Here is a 21,084-nt window from a genome sequence, read left to right on the forward strand (position 1 = left end):
ATTCGCGCTATGTCTAAAATTCTTTTCTGGTGAAAAAAAATCGCGTTGTATAGGCATTTCGCGTAAGTCGGATCGCGTTGTAGCGGGAGTCAACTGTACATGCATCATTACATGAAACTACACACATGTATTAATATGGTCCGATATAATAACAACAAGAAAGGAAATCTGTATAATATGAGTAACTAATTAGAGCAGTAAAATTTATCGACACATAAATACCTACTGTTCAAAACAAGCTATGAAAAGAGGCTGAAACCAGCTAAAACTGAAAAAGTGTTATATGTAAAGAGGAAAAAAGTATTTTGTCTATAAAAGCGGTTTCGGAATTTTCGCTGACCAACTATCATTTGTAGATTTACATAATGTTTTGGTTATTGAGCTTCTATGAGTGAGATGTTTTAGTATTTCTTCTCCCAACATCATAAATCGTTTAGTCATCTCATTCATTCTTTCATCTTGCGGCGCAAATTATAAAAGCGTAGGATTTTTTAACTAGGCTTTAAGGCTGACGTGACTCATATCTGAATTTAGATGTTGAAATTTTTTTGTCTTCATTCCTTGTTGCATAGGGCAGGAACAAGTTCTAACTCATCGATTAGATTTAATCTGAATTCCGTTTGCTGTTATATAGTTGCGTTAGAAAGTGCAAGATGGGAAAAAAGCGTAAGTCTTGTAAATTCTGCAAAATCTGCCCGTAAGTTATTTTTCAATTTTTAAATTATATTTCAACTATGTTGAAAATGCTACGAGTTTTTTGGTCTGACACCTATAGTAGAAGGAAAAAATGTGTTGTTAAAATATTTTTAAAATCTGAAGTAAAAGGGAAATAAGTATCCGATTGAAAGTTTTTGCTCTTGTGTTTTTCCCACGAGTTCATTAACAATAGTACTATATAGGGTGGGGGGGGGGAGGTGCCGTTGTTTCGAGAGACTGAAGTTCTTTATTGCCAACCTTATTTTGAAAGTAAAAGCTCCAAAGCGTGGTTTTTGGGGTCTAGATACCACAAGAGCCTTTACACGCCAGAAAGACTTCGTTCCTACTACAGTAGTAACGAATTTTAGGGCTAACGTGAATTTCTTTCTCGCAACACGAAAGTTTTCGTGAAGGGAATCAAGGCTTAGTACTGCCTTCGTTATTGGCTACGGTTACTAAATCTTGTTTTCTTGGATTTTTTTTTCCCCTTTAGCATCACTGAAAGCAAAAGTTCTCCATATCTAAACATTGCTTAGCTAGTGTAAAAAAGTAACCACTCCACATCTTTTTTTCCCCCTTCTAATTATGAAGTTAATGAAATATGATTTCACCTTAAAGCACGCTGTTTGTCTCAAGTTTGAAAATAGAAAAAAAAGGGAAAGTTTCTAATAAATCAGAAAAGTTAAAGATTTTCGATACGTTTGCCTAGAACCACTAAAAGAGCGTCACATATAATTACTTTGTCTACTGTACAGGACTATTATTGTGCTGTATTTTATTATTACTTCATACTATGAAAACCGTAATGTTTTATTTAATGCCTCTCTCTCTCCCATTGGTTTTGGGCATCGAAATAGTATTTTATGCTGAATAACACACACAACTTTTTTTTCTTAATTCAGTAAGAACAGTTCTTTATGAATCAAATGGTAATGCGTAAAATAATTCGCTATGTATATCGAAAAACTCGTACATATACCCTTTTTCATATCACAAGATTTTGACTTACGCGAGGGATCTTAGAACATTTCCCTCGTGGTGTAAGTTGAGACTTGACTGTATACTTTTATAACTAGTACATAGTTTACTTATTTTTCTCCCCACCAGCTCAGTTTAAATTCTTCAACGCAATTTATATTTAATGCAGATATTTTCCTCAGCATAGATCTCACCATTATAGCTAATTTAAACAAACAAACAAACAAAAAAAAGAACACGGGAAGGATTTTTTCGATAAAAAAAGAAAAATATTAAGGTACGCTATTAAAAATGTTTGTTTATCATTTATTTAACTCTGCTGTTTTTACAATTTTTAACAAATAATTTTTTGTTACAGCTGTGCTAAACTCGCTTTAAATGTAAGTAACATTAAGGAAACACTGGTAGAAGACAGCACCATTTAAAGTTCATTTTTTGCTGTATCTAGTCTCTAAAGAAGGGTAAGGGTGGGCTATGCATAAAGTGACCAGAGTTTTTTTTTTCTCCTGAAAACGGGACGCTTTAGAATTTTAGGCAACACGACAACAGTATGCTTAGTTAAAAAAAAAAAAAATGCACACCTTTTTGAACAGTTTGTGCTTATTATAAATAGAAATGAACAGATTATCTTACAATGTACGCATTGGCTATATTTCTACACTTTTTTGCCATTATAAAGCAAAATATTAAAATTTAAAGTATTATTATATTTTCAAATCCTTACCTTTACATGCTTTTATAAGCAAAAAAAAAGAATAAATAAATTTAAATATAAGATAATGTTTGCGCTTTTCAACGTCGTTTACATCACGTCTTTAGGGGTTGCTCTCAAAAGTGCTGGGAAAAAAAGGAAACTTCAACCGTTCGCAATTTATCGTAAAATTAAAACCAAAAAAATTAAAAATCGTGCAAATCTGACATAAGACTGTACAATCGTACAAAACATCTGAAAATCTTACAATGTAAAAAAAGTTTCATTTAGTTTGAACAACGGCAACCCGGCTCCAGCCGAAGCGAAAAAAAAAAAATTTTTTTCGGAAGTTTGAAATTTCATGTCGATAAAACGTTGCCCCTATAGCCCCACATGTACTACAAAAACATTTATCCACACTAAACAATATTTAGGTGTCTAGCAGAAGGACTAAAATATGTAATGTTCTTCAAAAAATTGATTTTTTTTTCAATAAATTTTTATGAAAATGTGAGACATATTTTAAGAAGAAAAATATCTACGCTGAATAGAATCTTTTGCTCTCGTGCAATTTTTAAGTCTCCCACATAGTACTCAAAATATGGATTTTTTTCAAGTTTCAGTTAAATTTTTCATTTTAAATAGATTATTTTTTTTATTATTCATTTGCAACTATTGATTTGAAAATGTGTACGCTAATGATTTTTGAACCTGATATTTTATTGAAATGTATATGTAGTTTTTTAAAAGATTAATCTAAAAAATCTATTTTCTGATGAAAATAATAAATTTTAGGCCTCCTGAAGGGCCTAAAATTTATGAATTTCATGAAATATCTTTTTTTATTTGGATAAATATATTTGTGGTACGTGTGGGGCTAAGGGACAACGTTTAATCAAAATGAAATTTCGAAATTCCAAAAAAAAAAAAAAAAAATCTTCGGTCTAGTACACCAGGGCTGGTTTACACTTTCGGGAGCAAGTCGGCACAGGTTACTGTTGTTTAAATCATATGAAACATTTTTTACATTTTTTTTTGACCTAAAAGAAAAAATATTAGAGTTTTTGCGACTTGAAACATTGACTTTTTTTTGGAACATCCTAACACTGACTTTGCTCGATTAGTTACTGTTATTTTTTTTTCACTTATGTGACTAATTTGATCGCTCCTCTCTATTTTGACAAATGTGCTCAAGTTTCTTAAATTTTTTCTTCAATTTGTTAAAATGGGTTGATTAATTTTAGAAAACGGAACATTTCTGCGTCCCGTCACAATGTGCGGGGACAACAGGATAGACTGTCTGGAAACGGGACTGTCCCGTTCAAAACAGGACGTATGGTCACCTTAGCTATACAACAACATTTAGAAGATTTCCAAATGTTTATAAAACTTTTTTACGATAACAAAAGCTTCTGGTTTGGAGCATACAGTATTATCATTTTGTGTAAATTTTGAAGAGTAATTTAACATCGAGAGCAGTTCTTTCGCCGTGATTTGACAACGCTTGCTTCTGAAAACCATTTAATACGAAGTCCATTTATCTTATGTATTTAACTTATGGTTATTTATGTATTTTTGGACGTTAATAACTACAGATTGGGAAAAATAAATGAAAACAACTTTGTAAATGAACAGAATGTTAATTGGAAATATGACAAAATTCAGATTCGCTGGGTTTATATTTTTTCTGTCTTACAAAAATAAATAAATAAATAAATACATAAATAAAGTTAAAAAAAATAAAAAGTAAATAAATAAATAAAATAAATGACTAAATAGATGAAATAATATAAAAATAGGATGGTTTTCACACCCCTCAAATTTGAAAGTCCCAAGACTGTTCCTTTTTTGGCCATCGGGAAACAAAGCCCCGAAGAGACCGAGTTTACAATTATATGCAATTTGGTTCATGATATAGTACACATAAGTAAAAAATCTTCCACTAACTTACAATCACGTTTCGTATTTTCTATAATGTCCATATGATATATTCCTCAAAAAGGCTATTGTGTAAGGATTGAAAAATGTATTCTTCCTTCATTGTTTGACGAACAATGACATTATTATTCGAACGTGAGAATCAACTAAAACTTCGGCGATAAGCTCTAAAATGTATCAATATACACTATTAATTTTTTAACCGAAATTGGAGTATCTTCATGTTTACCGCTATAGTTAATGCATTTTTAAAAGTATGTTAAACTAGAAGAATTAAGAATGATATAATGAGAGTTAATATTAATCTGGCAGTTGATTAGCATTCTTACGTTTTCGATAACGTTCAAATACTTCTAAATGCATATATATTTCTATTGAGGCAATAGTGTAGTCAGAATTTCCGATTGAGATAATTAGAGGCCCAAGCAGCACAAGGGAGTTCAAAGCTCGTTCTATAACACGTTCAGAGCACACCAGCCGACACGTTCAAATTACGTTCTCTCAGAACGGTCTAAAAAGCGTCTATGTGTCTCGTCGATCGATGTCGTATAGCACGTCGAAATATGGTGTTGTAACACCACTTTTGCACCAATTTTGAACGTGGAATATTACGTTATGTTAAAGTGGTAGGATGACGTTTCATTTTGGTGTTAGCAAAACAATACTGAATATTCTGCTTTCGCAGGTAAAAAAATGGAAAAAATAAGGATGTACCCCATAAGGGAGTTTTCCATTGACAAATTCAGTTTTCGTCAGATCTCTGCCGAATTTCGTGTTTGATGATCGAAAATTCCTCATAGAAAGACCCCCCACCCCCTTCAAAGAACACCACAATGAGGATTTTTATTTACAAAAAAAATCCAGTTTATGTGGGATGTTTGACAAACTTGGCACAGTCAATTTTGTTAAATCATTTGATGGTCGAGAAGTGTCATAGGGGAGTCTTCGCCCCCTTTCTGTGGTGTGCAAATGCTCACATTCAGGACTTTTCCTTTTAAAAATTGAGTTTACCAAATCTGACCCGTAGATACTTTGATTTTCAAGAATTCCCTTGGGGTTTTCACCCGCTGCCAATGGGAAACGATGTATAGAGGGTTTTTCCTTGTACACATTCAGTTTACGTCGGATCTTTGCCAAATTTGGCTTATAGGTCTTTTGATGCTCAATAATTCACATAGAGGCTTTCTCCCCTCTCTATAGGGGTGAAACTCTCCATAGAGGGTTTTCCTTCTTACAAAAATCTAGTTTACACTGGGCCTTTGATAGAATTTGCACATAGCTTTCTTTGATGCTGAAAAATCCACATGGGAGAGTTTTCGCCTCCCTATGGGGATGGAAATTCCCCCAAAGAAGATTTGCTCTTATGCAAAATTCAGTTTATGTTGGATCGTTTAAGAGATCCTGTGATGTTCAGGAATTCACATAGGGGAGTTTTCTCCCCACCCTGAGGGAAGAAAAACCCCATAGAGTGTTTTTCTTTTAACAAATCGAGTTTATGATCTTTGCCAAATTTGGCACACATTTCCTTTGATGCGCAAAAATTTACAAAGGGGGGGGGAGGAGTTTGGCCTCCCTTCATAAAGGGTTTTTCCTATGTCAATTCTAGTTCACGACGGATCTTTTCCAAATTTAGTACAGAAGTGTTTTGATGCTCGAAAACTCAAGTAGAGGAGTTTTCGCTTCTCTAGTAAAATGCAAAAATATCTTATACAAAATCCAGGTAATATCAAAGCTTAGCCAAATTTAGCACGCATAAATTTAACATTTTGCAAAATTTTGGCACATTGAGTGGAGACAAGGTCCTTCGATTCCTCCCGTAAATACTACCTTGAATTATAATACTCAGATTTTGTGCACTTTTTCCTAAAAGTAGTTTTTTTTTAACCTTTTGTTTACAATATCTGCTAAATGTGTACAGTTTTTGTAAATTAGGGTTTTATATTTTCTGTTCTGCAGACTAAAAAATAACACAAAATTTACAAAAATACCGATTAATTTACAGATTTTGCTGAAATGAACAATTGTAGAGGCTTTACTATCCTGAAATGCAACTCCCTAGAGCAGTTTATAGCAGTGCGTCTTGCAGCCACACCACAATTTCGGGGTTCGACTCTTGGGCTTATTCAAGGTGTATTACAACATAACTTCAAAAGTAATTTCCCATGAATACATGAACAGGGTTTGAAGAAAAACCGGGGTAATTTAAAAAACCTTAGTTACCAAGGATTTTTTTTTTATCAAGTACCCTGGTCATTGTTGAAAATTGCGGACTTTTTTACAAGAAAAAAAAATTAATCTTGATCACTATTTTAACATTGTTTAAACTGTACTACTTTGTTACTTTTTTTCCATAGAGATATGCATAATTTTAAATCCTGAATTTATTACTACTCAAATTTATTACAAAAATCGTCAAAATTGAAGAAAAAAATGAATTTGAAAACCATGTAGCATTTACATAAAATACATAAAATACACCGCTAGCTAACTTCTGAAAAACTTACTGAAAATATTTAGCATTTAGGTGAAATATTATCAAAACTAATTTTTCTGAAACATGACCACACCATAAATAGAAAACAGATTCATCCATACAGAAGCAAGTATGTCACATTTTGAGAAAAGCTTTCCTTTTAGTCCCAAAAGGCATAGTAGTATTTTTTTTTTTTTTTCAGTTTGTTTAAAAAAACCGATATAGAAATTTAAAGAAGAAAATCATACCTTATCAAAATATATTTACATTTTTTAAAGCTTATTTTAACTTACTTCTCATATGAGCACAATCAAAAAGTTTGTATCATTAAAAAGGTATTTAAATGGAGTATCAAAATATGTAGAAATCAAAAAATCGAATTTTTGGAAGTATTTAGGGTATTGACTCCCCTAAAAGTTCTTACAATTTTCAAATGATGCACTATAATGGCTAAGATGTGTCTACTACATATATGGAGATATAAATTTTAAAAATAAAATACAGCGATATTAGTGAAACTATCACAAATGTAAAAATTTGCTAGTTTTTTTTTTTTTTTTTTGAAGTGCCTGCTTCTTTTTAGTTGGTCTGTGATGAATAATATTTGGATGATAAAAAAAATTACTTTAGTTGAATCATTTTATGATTCTACTTGAAAAGGGTCTCAAATTTTCAATGGACTTCCCTATTAAAGCTATTTTACGGCATTAACTTTTTGATTGATTAAAGAATTTTATGGTTAAAACCCTGAATTTCCTCTACTCCCCCTTTTCTCTCTCTCTAAAATGCAAGATGTTTCTTAGTTCTCAGAAAAACTCGTGTGAATTATAGTCTTCTATTCCTTAGTTAATTGCAAAAGAATCACGTAAGGCACACAGAAAATCAATGAAGTAATACATACAAGTTATTAAAAAATTTAATCACAAAATACCCTTCATTTTACATGATAAACTCTTACACATATTTTGATTTTAGGAACAACCAAAAAGGAATTAAAAAGAAAGTCGTTGATCGTTTTGTCCCATTAATGACCTTGGCTGCCTGAAATTAAAGTACAAATAAAAAGACAAAAATTGCAGCTTATAATAAGATTAAGTGCGTAAAAAATTTGAAGTACAGTCAAAAATCACCTGACGTAAACATTCTTATTTTTTGAATGATACAAATTAAATTAAATAAGTTGGAAAAAAATGTAACCCGAAGTGTTCAAATCCAATAGTACAATACAACCTTTGATCATAACTTGGGAGCCCAGTGTGTTCAACATTTTTTAGAAATAGTCATAAAGAGGCAATACATTCTTTTAACATAAGAGACAATTTGACTTTGATTTTCTTTAATGAAAAAAATTACATAATAATGTATGTGAAAAAAAAAACATAAAGGTTGATTCTAATTTTAATCATGGAAAAACCATGCTGCTTTTAAAGGGATTTCAAAATCCAACTCGAGTATCCATGTTTGTGACTTGTGTGCTATATATCGAGCAAGACCCTTAATTTGTCCAAATTTGGAAAAAAATGACTAAGAAAGTTCTATGCGTTTTCTATGATAGTACTTTTTTTTCCCCATCATTTCATACTGCAAAAAAAACATATTTTTATTATTTTAAAAAAGATACTTCTTTATTTCTGCATTTATGCATCATTTTCGCGTGTTTATTTGTTGTTTGATTTGGAACCTAAGTTGGTTAGTATTTTTAGTCTAATTGGGTAATAATTTTAGGTGTCATAACTTGATTCTACTTCTACACAGTAAAACTAGTTTGCACACACATATAAAACATGGCCTGCTGCTTTCAGGAAAAGATGCTAGTTGCATTACTTAAATTATCTATTTTGTGTACATCTCAGAGTAAATAATGAAGAAAGCTAAGAATCAATTTACCACACATATATTCAGAGATATTACTAGAATTATTTTCAAGGTATGAAAATATTCATTGATATTTTTCCAAAATCGCGTTTATTAAGACTTATAACAAAGGATGAAATGGAAGTTGTCGGACAAAGAAGAGATGTGCACTAATTTGTTTTTTTCATTGTAAAAAAACCCCCGAAATGTTCCTAGAAAATAACGGACAGCTAAACTATCTTATTCCTGCCGGTAACATATCCTGCGAAAAACAGAAAAGTTTTTGTTCCTATCAGAATCTTCCCAAAATTAACCTGGTATTTTTTGAAAGAATTAAAAACCTTTCCAAGACAGACAAACAAAGCCTCTTCACTAAAAATGTTCATGATTGGATGGAGTAATTTTCTCTTTCTGATACTATTCACTATTTTGAGGTTGTAGAAGATCCATTATGTATAGAAAAGCACATGCTGTATCTTTTATATTGAGAATACGTGGGGTTTAATGGGAAAATGTCATTTGATTATTTGGTGTGACATATAATTGTTTTGATTATTTTGTATGCATCTTACTTTCATGTTTTCAATAAACAAAATTATATGCGAGGATCACATGTCTAATTTTAGTTGTTTTTTCCCCCAAATTCATGTTATAAAGTATGTAATTTAACACACTTATCTTCCAATAATTTTATAATTACGTAACGAATTATAACAATTGTATTAATGAGTGCTTAGATGCTCTTACCTGTTATTTATTTTGCAATACATGTACTTCCTTCAACTATTTTATTTTGTTTATAATTCGAAAGATGCAAAGATTTGTCATTGACTTTAATGTCGAGGAGTTGTAGACAATATAATTCAAAACATATTAATAAGCTTATTTCATTTGTTACTGTTTTAATTTCATTGTGTTCTATTTCGTATTGGGTGACTTCATGTTAAATCAGGTGGTCACTGAACCTGACCTACGAACCATACTAACATAAAACTTTCAGAAATTTGGCTCTTTTATATCATAAAGATACATATAGTTTTAAAAAAATCTTTCATAAATCATCCTACATAATTAAAATCTGAGCGTCTGTACCTATCAATCTTCTATTAATCTATATACATATGTCCGAGTAACTTCTCCCGAACGCCAGTAAACTGACCATCAAACCAGGTACAATTGGATTCGTAATTTTCCCGTCTTATGTTTGGCTGTTTAACATAATCCTCCGATAATAATTAGCAGAGATGTCAATTGAAAACTATTTATTACTAGAATGTCACCCGTCACGGTATGACAGGCGAAAATTTGCTTCTACATTTGAACGCAGCCATTTCCTGTTTGGTGATATTTTGGTACTTTTAAATTTTAACCCCAACTCCAGAAGATCAACTCTAAACTCTAGTGAAAATTTGTTTCGATATACATTTAAACGCAGTGAATGCCTGTTTGGTGATATTTTGGTAGTTTAAGTTAAATTTGGCAGTTTAACCCTAACTCCAGTGGATTAAACATTAACTCCAGTAGATAGTGGTCATTGTTGACCATTTTTACGTTTCTTTATTCTCCTAAAATGAGTCTTACCAATAAAACAGTTAAGTCATCGGATCGAGTTCAGCCTTGTCACGATTAAGCATTTCCCTGCATGTTAAACATTACCAAAATATTCTCAATTTTTCATGCCGTGACGCGAGTTTCATTGTTGAAACACGCGGGTTACTTGATCACCGATTATTATTTATATGAGGATAATACATAGGATAATACTTAGATTTCTCGACATGAAATCTCTATTTTTCGATGACTTTCATCCATTCAAGTTATCAGTGCTTCATCTCAACTTTCCGTAACAATGCTTTTATTGAAATTTATAACGTGAAGAAAACAATTGAGAAGGAAGATCTGTTGCCATTTTTTTTCTTGAACATAAACAAATAAAATTCTGGGTTTTGCTTTGAGGCTTTTCCTGCAATCGGTAGACTTAAAACGTTTCCTTTTCGATTATTTTTCCGGAATTTGTCGCAAAATTTTACTGTGTTTTTTTTTTCTTTTTTGTTCAAACGTGATTGTTGAACACGCGTCACTTGACACAACTTTCATTTTCGAGGTAGACCGTGCAAAGCCGGGAGACGCAGCTAGTGCGTAATGAAGTTTTGAGGTTTGTTAATGTACCTTCCTTCGGTGCTTTTGAAATCATATCTCAAAGCTATGGGAGCATCAGGATTGCGTAATAGCTGACAATTACATGCACTTTGATTTGTGTGTGGTGGTCAGTAACTTAAATACTCTTCAAAAAAAAATTTTTCACATAATTTAATATTTAGAAAAAAAAAATTCTCGATTAAAAGATATTGTCTTTTTGAGATTTTGAAAAAAAAAAAAAAGGATTTTCATAGGAACTATTGAGAAATTAGCACTAGGGGTGATGGTGGATTCAAGTAAAATTTTCTGGAAACAGTGAAATTTTTGGAAATTGCCCCCCCCCTTACCCTCCCCCTCCCCCCGTGAAAAAAACTTGTCAAATATGCATAGAAAAATAATTTGAAATCATTTGAAAAGTACCACTTTAAAAGATTTTTTTTAAATATTTTTTTAGTTTTAGAATGTGTCGGCCGAAATTTTTCGGAAATTAGAGATCACAAATAACCCTGATTAGCACTCATTTTTTGAGATGAAAGACAATATCTCAAAAAATTTTGAAATTTTGTGAGAAGCATTTTTTGAAAAGGTTTTCAACTTACATATCTAATCAAAGAGCACGTAGTTGTCTTTTAAAAGGAGCTATTTTACAAGACTGAAGTTCCCATAGAATTGAAGTTAAGCATAAAAGCACTGCCGACCAGCAAAACAAATATTTTTAACGAATTTCAAAATCATTAGTTATCTATGATTGAATTCTTTTTTTAAATTATTTACAAATTTAAGATGTGGAAGAGTAAGATTTTTGAAAATTTCATGAAAATATGAAAAGGTCAGGTTGGGGATTTTTTTGCCCCTTTATTCGACATAAATTCGATCCCATTTAAAAATTGCACAAAACATACTCAACTCATAATTAAATACAATTTAATTCCACTTATAAGATGCCGATTGATTCAAGAGCAAGGCTGTTTTTTCCCGCCAAAAAGATGTTACAAATTTAAAACCCGAATCTAAAACTAAACAAAGACTTAAAATAAAAAAAAAAAAATTTAAAAAAATCTGAGTTCAAACACTTTATTACACGGCGAATATTTGCGAATATTTTTCTAATACAGACAAAACTAGCAGATAATTTAACTCTTAAAGCCAACGCTTCTGTTCAATATTGTTTTTCTTTCCCCATCAGTTTCCAATTCATTAGTTGATTTTTGCCAGTCTTTTTTGTTTGTTAAATCTGTGAAGAAATAATAAACGTAGAAAACTTTCAAGCACCAGGTGATGACAATCAACAGCTGGTAGCCGCTCGCCATTTTGTTTTGTTGCGATAAAATAAAGAAGCAATTCGCATTCTGCATGGAATAACTAAAACAACCCCTTTTACGGAAATAAATGTAGCAATCATTTCGGATTCAGATCAGAAATGAAAATTTCACAAAGAAACGTTAGCAAAAAATGTATCCGCGAAATAGTCATTGATATTAAGTTATACAAATGGAACAATTAAGTTTTGCTGAATGTTCGAAGCTAAGGTAAAAAAACCCCAATTAACTCAAAATTGAAATGAAATTCGACTTATAAACAAAATTTACATGTGAAAGATTTAAAAATAGTTATAATTAAATTAATCACTTACTTTTGATAAAAGAATATCCTTTGCTCCGATTGTTTTGGAGCAGTTGCTCCGAAAGCTGTTGAAGTTGGCAAGCAAAGAAAGTTTCTGGAACTATTCCAAGGTATACAGATATAGAAGGCGCTCGGATGCAGTGATATCGGAACGTCAAATATTACGTTATTTTAGCACGGGAATAACACCGTGGCATTAGAACGTTTTTTGAACGTCTAATATGGCGTCACCTCAGAACTAAACTGGCACCGTGATAATATCACTGTTGCTGTACGTCTAATTTTACGTGCAAGTAACACTTAACACCGTCATTCGACCAATAACACGATTTCTGTACCAGATTTAAACGTTCTGGTGCTACTGGGGGGGGGGGTCTTAACAGACCTTACACATATATCTACTATACTAGAATTATCAATATGGCATAAAAGCAAGAGTTCTAGAATGGGTTAGCACCAGAACCATCGCTGCGCCCCTGTACCAATCCATTCTATGAACTTGCACTTGTTATGGTAACTCAAAATATTATTTTTGAAAGTCACCTTTATTCATTGACATTATTGTGAATTAACTTGCAAATTTACACCAAATCATATTCTTTACTTTTAATTCAATGATTAAATTACATACTGATTCGCTATTCCATTTTGATTCTCTTACTAAACTCGAAGAGTATCTTCTCTGAAAACCATTTGTACAGCTAACGCACCAGGAAGACAGCATTGAAACCGAATGGGTGAAGCGAGAATAATTCCTAATTTGAAAATTTGTTAGAATTCTTGCATTTGCAATACCTTCGGAATACTTCGCTCGAATGAAGTTTTTCATCACACTTTCAATTTGCAGCTGTTGTTCAGATTAGACCCAGTGAAGGGTGGATTAACATTCATAATTAGTTAATCACACCGTTAGCTGAAGAGAAAAGTCGTTATTATCCAGGTTCCTCTGGATTCAAATCCTGCTGTTGCTTTTAATTTTCTGAAACGTTGACTCCTGGATTATATCTGGTTTAAAAGGCTTTCCCCTTTGCCACCCTATTCCCCTTATCTAGACTCATGCCTTTTGCGAATTTACCCAAAAAGAAACCGAACTTATTCAGAAAGTTTGTTTTTATTCCCCAAAAGAGTTAATTGCTTTTTAATCACTTCTAAGGAAAAAGTTTTGACGTTTCCGTAATTAAAATCCCGAGATTAATTTCATAAGTGCGGACGCTGCTCTTGTTAAATGAAAGTATAACATAGTTTTTTCTCCCTTTTTTTCTGATTTTTTTCCCTCTGTCTGTGCATTTTCTAGCAGTGGTTGTAAGACTTCATCTTATTTTTTTTTCTCCTGCAACTTCCGCTTGATTTAAAGCGTACCGTAAATATTTACTACAAGAAGTGGACTTCTTTATTCCAATTTTCCTTTCCACTAGCTTTGCGATAATTAAGCGTAAACGGACTGGGAGTAATTAGTTAAAATCAAACATTTTTAATGGAAAAAGAAATTGCTAAGACAGCATGATTTTTACATTACTATTTTAGTGGTTTGCTTTTGCCGGCTCTGTAGCATGTAGAACGAGAAATTACTTTGTTGAATAAAGGAGTTTATTTTAGTTCGTTTATCTAAGTTTTAAAAAATTCCTTTTCACTTTTTAAATTTAATTCATTAGCTCTGTGTTTGCCTTTCCGTTCTTTAGTTTGTGCGACAGAGACTGAAATTGGGAAAATGTTTGGAAAGAAAAATGAAAAAGTAATTATATTTACTTCACAGGGAAACGCGTTCAACTGCTTTTTGGGAAATTTATCGAAGATTTTCGGATTTCATTTGCTTGTTTATTCATCTGAAAAGCCACATTTTTTTTCTAAAAGCAGATAAAACACTTTTACAGATTGGAAATTCTTGTTTATTCTACTCAATAAATAACAAAATTTGCATAGATGTTCCAAAAAAATGGAAGGTTTTTCCTGTAGGTGTTATTCTTTTAACATTTTCATACACACTTAAAATCTGTATGCTATATTTTATCGGTTTAAAATGTCACCAATTTTTCACATTTATTGCTTAAAAGAAGACATTCTTTTCTCTACGAGAAAAAAATTATGAATTTTATCATTATATGTTTTGTATTATGAGGAAAGGTCTTTATCGATACGATATCTTTCTAGACTTACTATTTTATTAGTGAATGGTTTAGATATAACTAAATTTGACAAAACCAACCTTAAAAATAAATGTAGTGTTAAACTAAAGAATATTTTTGTAATCTTTGAGAGTGTTCAGTTTTCACAAAGTATGCCCTAAAATAATGCTCCATATCCAGACATGTAAATGTTAAATGGAAAAAAATTTCTACTTAATAGAACATGAGTTCCTTTTTTTTTTTTTTTTTTTTTTTGTAAGCGGGAGATAAAATATAACCTAATTCTGTATAAAAATATTTACTGTTTAAAGTTGCTATCAAAATGTGCAAAAAAGTTTCTATTCTATCAGGGTGTTTTATTTTAAGAAGTATATTTTTAAGGCAGCAAAAGACGAAAATCATCGAATTCTTCTCCCTACTCTCCAAACTTTGAAAAACGAAGTTCATAGTTGGTTTAATGCACTTTATTAGAAGAGCTGCAGTTTATTGCGAATTTATCATTCGAATCGATTTTATCATTCGATGCTGCCATTTCTTTTATTCCTAATATCTTTTTCGCATTCTAGCAAAATCTCTTGATTCGATTCTAGGAAAAAGTCTCGGAATTAAAAATCCTTTGCTTTACTTTTTATTAATGACTAAATACACGCTGGTGTTGCAACTATATTTCTATAAAAATATCGGATGTTTTTCTTGTTAGCGAATTTGCATTATTAATTGCATAATTTAAATATGCCGCGTTAAATGTAAAACTAGAGTTCAATAACACTGTGCGGCAAAAAAAAAAAAAAAACCTTCAAAATACTTTTGATATTTCGTTGGCTGATTCTTCTGCACAATGACCTTCTGAATCCGAATGTGACCTCCGTTTCCCCCCTATACGTGCATTTTTTTTTTAAAGGGCCCCCAAGTTTTTTTTTCAATTGTCCTTAGTTTCAGAGATTTTTTTTTTTTTTTGGAGGTTAAAGGAGCTTTATATTAACTGCTAACATAGTTTTGGCGGGCAAGATAGGTTCAAAGTTCAAGATCATGGACACAGATAGCAAAAGGGGGGACTTGGGGGGTATACCCCTCCAGAAATATTAGAAAAATCACGAAAACGACCTTTTTTATTGTTTTTTTTTTTTTAAGTATGATTTTTTTAAAGAAAATTCAGTGCAGAATGAGAGTATAAGACACGCTTCTATGACTCCCATGTCCACAAAAAAATTTCGCGATGTAAAAAAAAATTAAAGAAAAAAAATATCTTGTTAATGTCACACAATACATACGAGTTGAATCGCAGGTCTTCATTCAAAAAGACATACTTCTGAAAATTCCCCTTGTTTCCAGATACGACCACCTTCCCCCCATCACGTCCCCTTTTTAGAACCTCCCCCCTCCTCTGATTCAGAGCCATTTTTTTTTAATTTGGAGGGGGGGAAAAGAGCATTAAAATAACCGTAAACATTATTCTGAACGACTAGAGAAGTGCAAAGCTCAAAGGGAGGTTATTTGGGGCGTAGATATCCCCCCAAGTCCCCTTTTTGGTTATCAGTGTTCATGATTTTGAACATTAAGCCTTTCTTGCCCTCCAAATCAATGTTAGCGGTTAATATAATGCTCCTTTTTCTCCCAAAGTAAAATAATAGATATAAAACTAAGGAAATTTTTTTAAAAAAAGGTGGGAGGGGGGCTTTTCTACAAAAATCGGTACGTGTAGGGGGAAAACGGAGATCATATTCGGATTTATGGGGTCAATTGCAGAAGAATCAGCCGAAATATCCTCAGAAGCATTTGAGAGATTTTTTTTTTTTTTTGCTGCACTGTGTTTTTGGGGGAGGGGTGCCCTCAAAGTTTTCCTTTGTGCTACATATGCACAAGGTTTTGAGCTTTACACATCTCTAGTCATTCAGAATAATGTTTACGGTTATTGTAATGCTCTTTTCCCCCTCCAAATTGAAACAAGATGGCTCTGAATCGGAGGAGGGGGGAGGGGATCGAAAAAGGGGGCGTGATGGGAGGAAAGGTGGTCGTATTTTGGAAACAAGGGGTCATTTTACATAAGAGTCAGCCAGAAGAATGTGTTTTTGAATGAAGACCTGCGATTCATCTCGTATGCAAACTGCGACATTCACATGACAGTTTTTTTTTTTTTCATCGTTAAAATTTTTTTGGACATGGGAGTCGTAGAAGAGAGTCTTATACTGTCATTCTGCATCGAATTTTTTTTACAATTATCTTTTTTTTATAAGTAAGAATAAAAAGATCTTTTTTCGTGATTTTTCTAATATTTTGGGGGGTATACCCCCCAAGTCCCCCTTTTGCTATCGGTGTCCATGATCTTGAACTTTGAACCTCTCTTGCCAATGAAAACTATGCTAGCAGTTAAGATAAAGCTCCTTTAATCTCCAGAAAAAAAAAACTCTGAAACTAAGGAAAATTGAGAAAAAAAACTTGGGGCGCCTTAAAAAAAATTGGTATGTATAAGGGGGGAAACGGAGCTCGTATTCATACTCGGGGTCATTTTACATATGAATCAGCTGACCAAAATAAGAGAAGCATTTTGAAGTTTTTTTTTTTTTTTTTTTTTTTTGCCGCACAGTGTAATTTACACTGGCATTTTCAAGAAACTAACCGAGAGATGGCGCCACACAATTTCAATTTAAGGCAAACTTCTACGAGTTTAAGGTTAAAAAAACAATCACACGATTATCGTTCTTGTAATTTAACCGATCTTGTAATTCAATGAGTCTTATCTTAAAGATCACCTACAAAAATTGTTCAAAAATTTCACGTGTAAGAAAGAACGCGAACTTTAATTATTAGTTTTAATGATTTTTCTTCTACTTGTTGGGAAAAAAAACGTACATTAAATAGAATAATTTTTAGAAAATGTAGGTTTTTTTATAGGTCTATATGATAGCAGAGAAACAGCGATTCAGTCCTAATTTCCTAAAAAAGATAAGTCACGAAATACATTTTTTTATGAATTATTTTGTATTGGCGTGCTTATTTACAATATTATACATCTTTACTGACATTCAATTGAAGGGAAAAAAACATGACAAGTTCAAACTACATATTATTTTCTAACTTTTTGATAACCTTTGCTTTTCGAAGTATATATTATTTATACTTCGTTAATATAATAACAGAAAGTTGAATTCAAAATTATAAAACATGCAAATGGCAACACAGTAACACTTCATTCCTTTATTGACCTCCTATTGTTTTTTCAGTTTTAGCATCTTAATACTTTTTTGCTTCGAAAGGAAAGAACCAAATTGATTAAGAAAAATGTCACTGAGATTATGAAGTAATCCCGTACTGATCCTTTCGTTTTCTGGCATACATCATTCTGTCACTCAGCTGAATTCGCTCAACGTTCCTCATCGCTAGTACTTTATTGAGTCGTTTATGATTACACCAGTTGTTGTATTCAGACGCTTTTACAATCGATACAAATCTGCTATGTACCGCGTTTTTTTAAAACCATGGTTTATTGCATTAATTAATTTTGCTTGTTTTTAACAAATTTAAAAACGACAATGTGACTGTGAATTATTTGTTTAGTAACAAAAAATCGATTCAAATAGTTAAGCTTTACAAAACAGGAAGAAGTGTTACCATTTTTTTCTACTTTCTTTTACGCATTTTTGAGCAAATTTTACAAAGGTCTTAAAACCTGAGGGAGGAGTATGCTGCCAAAATTCAAATAGAAATGATATACCACTATGGACACTTAAACGCAATCATGCAGTATTGGCCAGTTTCTTTTATAGGTGTTCGGCGACTTGTGCGTACAATTGGGCTTTTCGTGTGACAGATGCACATCGGCTAATCTTTACTAGTAATAAAGCTGAAAGTCTGGATTTCTGTCTGTCTGGATCTCTGTGACGCGCATAGTGCCTAAACCGTTCGGCAGATTTTCATGAAATTTGGCCCAAAGTTAGTTTGTAGCATAGGGTGTGAACCTCAAAGCGATTTTTCGAAAACTCGATTTTGTTCTTTTTCTTTTCTAATTTTAAGAACATTTTCCCGAGCAAAATTATCATAAGATGGACGAGTAAATTAGCAAGTTATCGCAACGTGGAACCGTAAAATGGGCAAGCCAATTGGCGAGAAATTCACCATACATTGTTTGTAAATATACAGGCGAACCAAAATACCTTTTAATTTTTGAACTACGGGCAAAGCCGTGCGGGTACCACTAGTTCAAAATAAAGAGAAACATTTATGCTTACCTCTGCATTTGATACTCGAATGAAGAGTTTCGCATGAAAAGGTTTCATTACATTACAAATTCCCAATAGACAATTGTGGTGACGATCAGTCAGTCTCAAAATATCTATGTGGGTTATAACACCCACACATCACGTGTACTGCACATGTACACCACGCACTGTTCACGTGGACATCAGCCAATAGAAAGTGTCCAAAGTTTGTCCTTTCCAAGGGTAAGGATCCCCTAACATCCAGTTCCATCTCTGACTCCAGACCAGAAGGTTGCACGCCAACCTCTGTGCTTTTTCTGTTATGTGTATCTTAATTTTTAAATCTGAATGTTGTAAAAATAAATAGTTTGTTTATGTTAAATAACCTATAATAACTTTAACCAAGAACCACAACACTGGTGACCCGGCAATTTAACGAATGCAGCAGTAAAAATCTTCATCATTTCTACAACTTCATCTTAAGGAGTTGCTAGCCATTGGATTTTGCGCATCCCTCTCCCCTTCTTCCGAGCGAGATGTCAACTGATAACGCACCCCTCGCAGCAGCTACGGGTCAAGTTTCTCGTATAGCGCTGAAGCTTCCCCCTTTCTGGAGAGCAAATGTTCGCCTATGGATTTTGCAGTGCGACAACGCATTCCTTTACAGCGGAATTACAGCCGATGAAACGAAATATGCAGCGTTAGTTGCCAATATCGACTCAGAGACTCTGTCACACGTATCGGACATTGTACTGAATCCTCCAGCGCAAAATAAATACCAGGCTCTTGCACAGCGACTCATATCGGAGTTTTCTGAATCAGAAACTCTTACCATCAAAAAGCTGCTTTCCGACCTCCAGCTGGGAGATGACCGTCCAAGTCAACTCCTTCGAAAAATGAAGGAACTCTCTGCAAACCGCTTAGATGACAATTTTCTCAAGAACTTGTGGATGCAAAGAATGCCGCAGCACATTTCGACAATTTTATCCGCCAGTTCCGAGTCCTTGGATAATTTGTCGAAGATAGCGGATAAAATCGCGGAAGTTTCCATGCCGCACTCTGTTTTCGCGACAACAAGCAGTGTTCCGCCGCCTGCTCCTGAATCCCCCATGGAGAAGTTGGAGCGTCAAATTTCGGAGCTCACGCGGAAAGTCGACGAGCTGTCCACCCGAAACTCCCGTTCTCCGTACCGCAGAAGTTCGACCAACCGTCGGCGCTCCTATTCAAGAAATGAACAGCGTCCCAGTGGAATGTGCTATTACCGTAGTTTTCAACAAAATGCAAAAAAGTGTACGGCACCTTGCAATTTCAACGATCAAAAAAACGGTCTCACTCCGCCATAGCTGGGATGACGGAAAATCTCTCAAAGTCCTGCAGATTATTTGTTTTCGATCGAAAAGCTGGTCAAAAATTTTTAATTGACAGCGGATCAGAAATTTCAGTCCTACCTCCTTCAGCTCCGGAAAAGCGAAACTCCACCTCAGCATTTTCCTTGTACGCAGCGAACAATTCCAAAATTCCTGCGTATGGAGTGGTTCACCGGCAACTTGACCTCGGACTTAGAATAAATTTTCCTTGGACATTTGTCATTGCTGACGTCACTTGCCCCATCATTGGATCTGATTTTCTGAAGCATTTCAACCTAATTATAGATCTACGCAAAGAACGGTTGATCCATCCTGAAACATCTTTACGTGCTTTTGGGAGTGTTCAACCAACTCTTCAAAAATCAGTGCATTTAGTGTGTGAAAATTCTTGTGCTTTTCAAGAAATCCTCAAAGAATTTCCCGAGTTAACAAACCCCACGCTAATTCGGAAGTCAATTCCGCACTCAACAGAGCACCACATTTTAACGCGAGGCCCGCCTGTGTTTTCGAAACCTCGTCGTTTGCATCCATCGCTTTACGATTAAGTAAAAAGTGAATTCGAATATCTGTTAGAGCAAGGAATTATTCGCCCTTCTAAAAGCCCTTGGAGCTCGCCTCTTCATTGTGTGCCAAAAGCGGATTTATCGATACGACCGGTGGGTGATTATCGCAAATTAAATTCTGTCACAGAATTTGATTCTTATCCAATTCCCTATTTACATTATTTTTCTCACGCGCTTCACGGTAAGTCCATTTTTTCTAAAATTGATATCTTCAGAGCATACCACCAAATTCCGATTCATGAACCCGATATTCCAAAAACTGCAGTGACCACCCCATGGGGCCTTTTTGAATATACTAAATTAAGTTTCGGTTTGGTCAATGGTTCCCAAACTTTTATGCGCTTTATGCACGATGTGTTACGTGGTTTATCTTTTTGCTATGTTTATTTAGATGATATTCTAATTTTTTCTAATTCTGTTGAAGAACACAAAATGCATCTCCG

General features: G+C 33.4%; 1 protein-coding gene across 1 annotated transcript; it reads left to right on the forward strand.

Annotated features, from left to right (window-relative positions):
- The first annotated feature begins 19,247 nt into the window (after positions 1-19,247).
- LOC129219035 (uncharacterized) lies at positions 19,248-20,054 on the forward strand. The gene has a single exon (XM_054853355.1). It carries the CDS (start codon positions 19,248-19,250, stop codon positions 20,052-20,054), a length of 807 nt encoding a protein of 268 aa, XP_054709330.1.
- Positions 20,055-21,084: the final 1,030 nt, after the last annotated feature.

Source organism: Uloborus diversus, chromosome 3 (genome assembly GCF_026930045.1).
Source record: "Uloborus diversus isolate 005 chromosome 3, Udiv.v.3.1, whole genome shotgun sequence".
Taxonomy (NCBI): Eukaryota; Metazoa; Arthropoda; class Arachnida; order Araneae; family Uloboridae; genus Uloborus; species Uloborus diversus.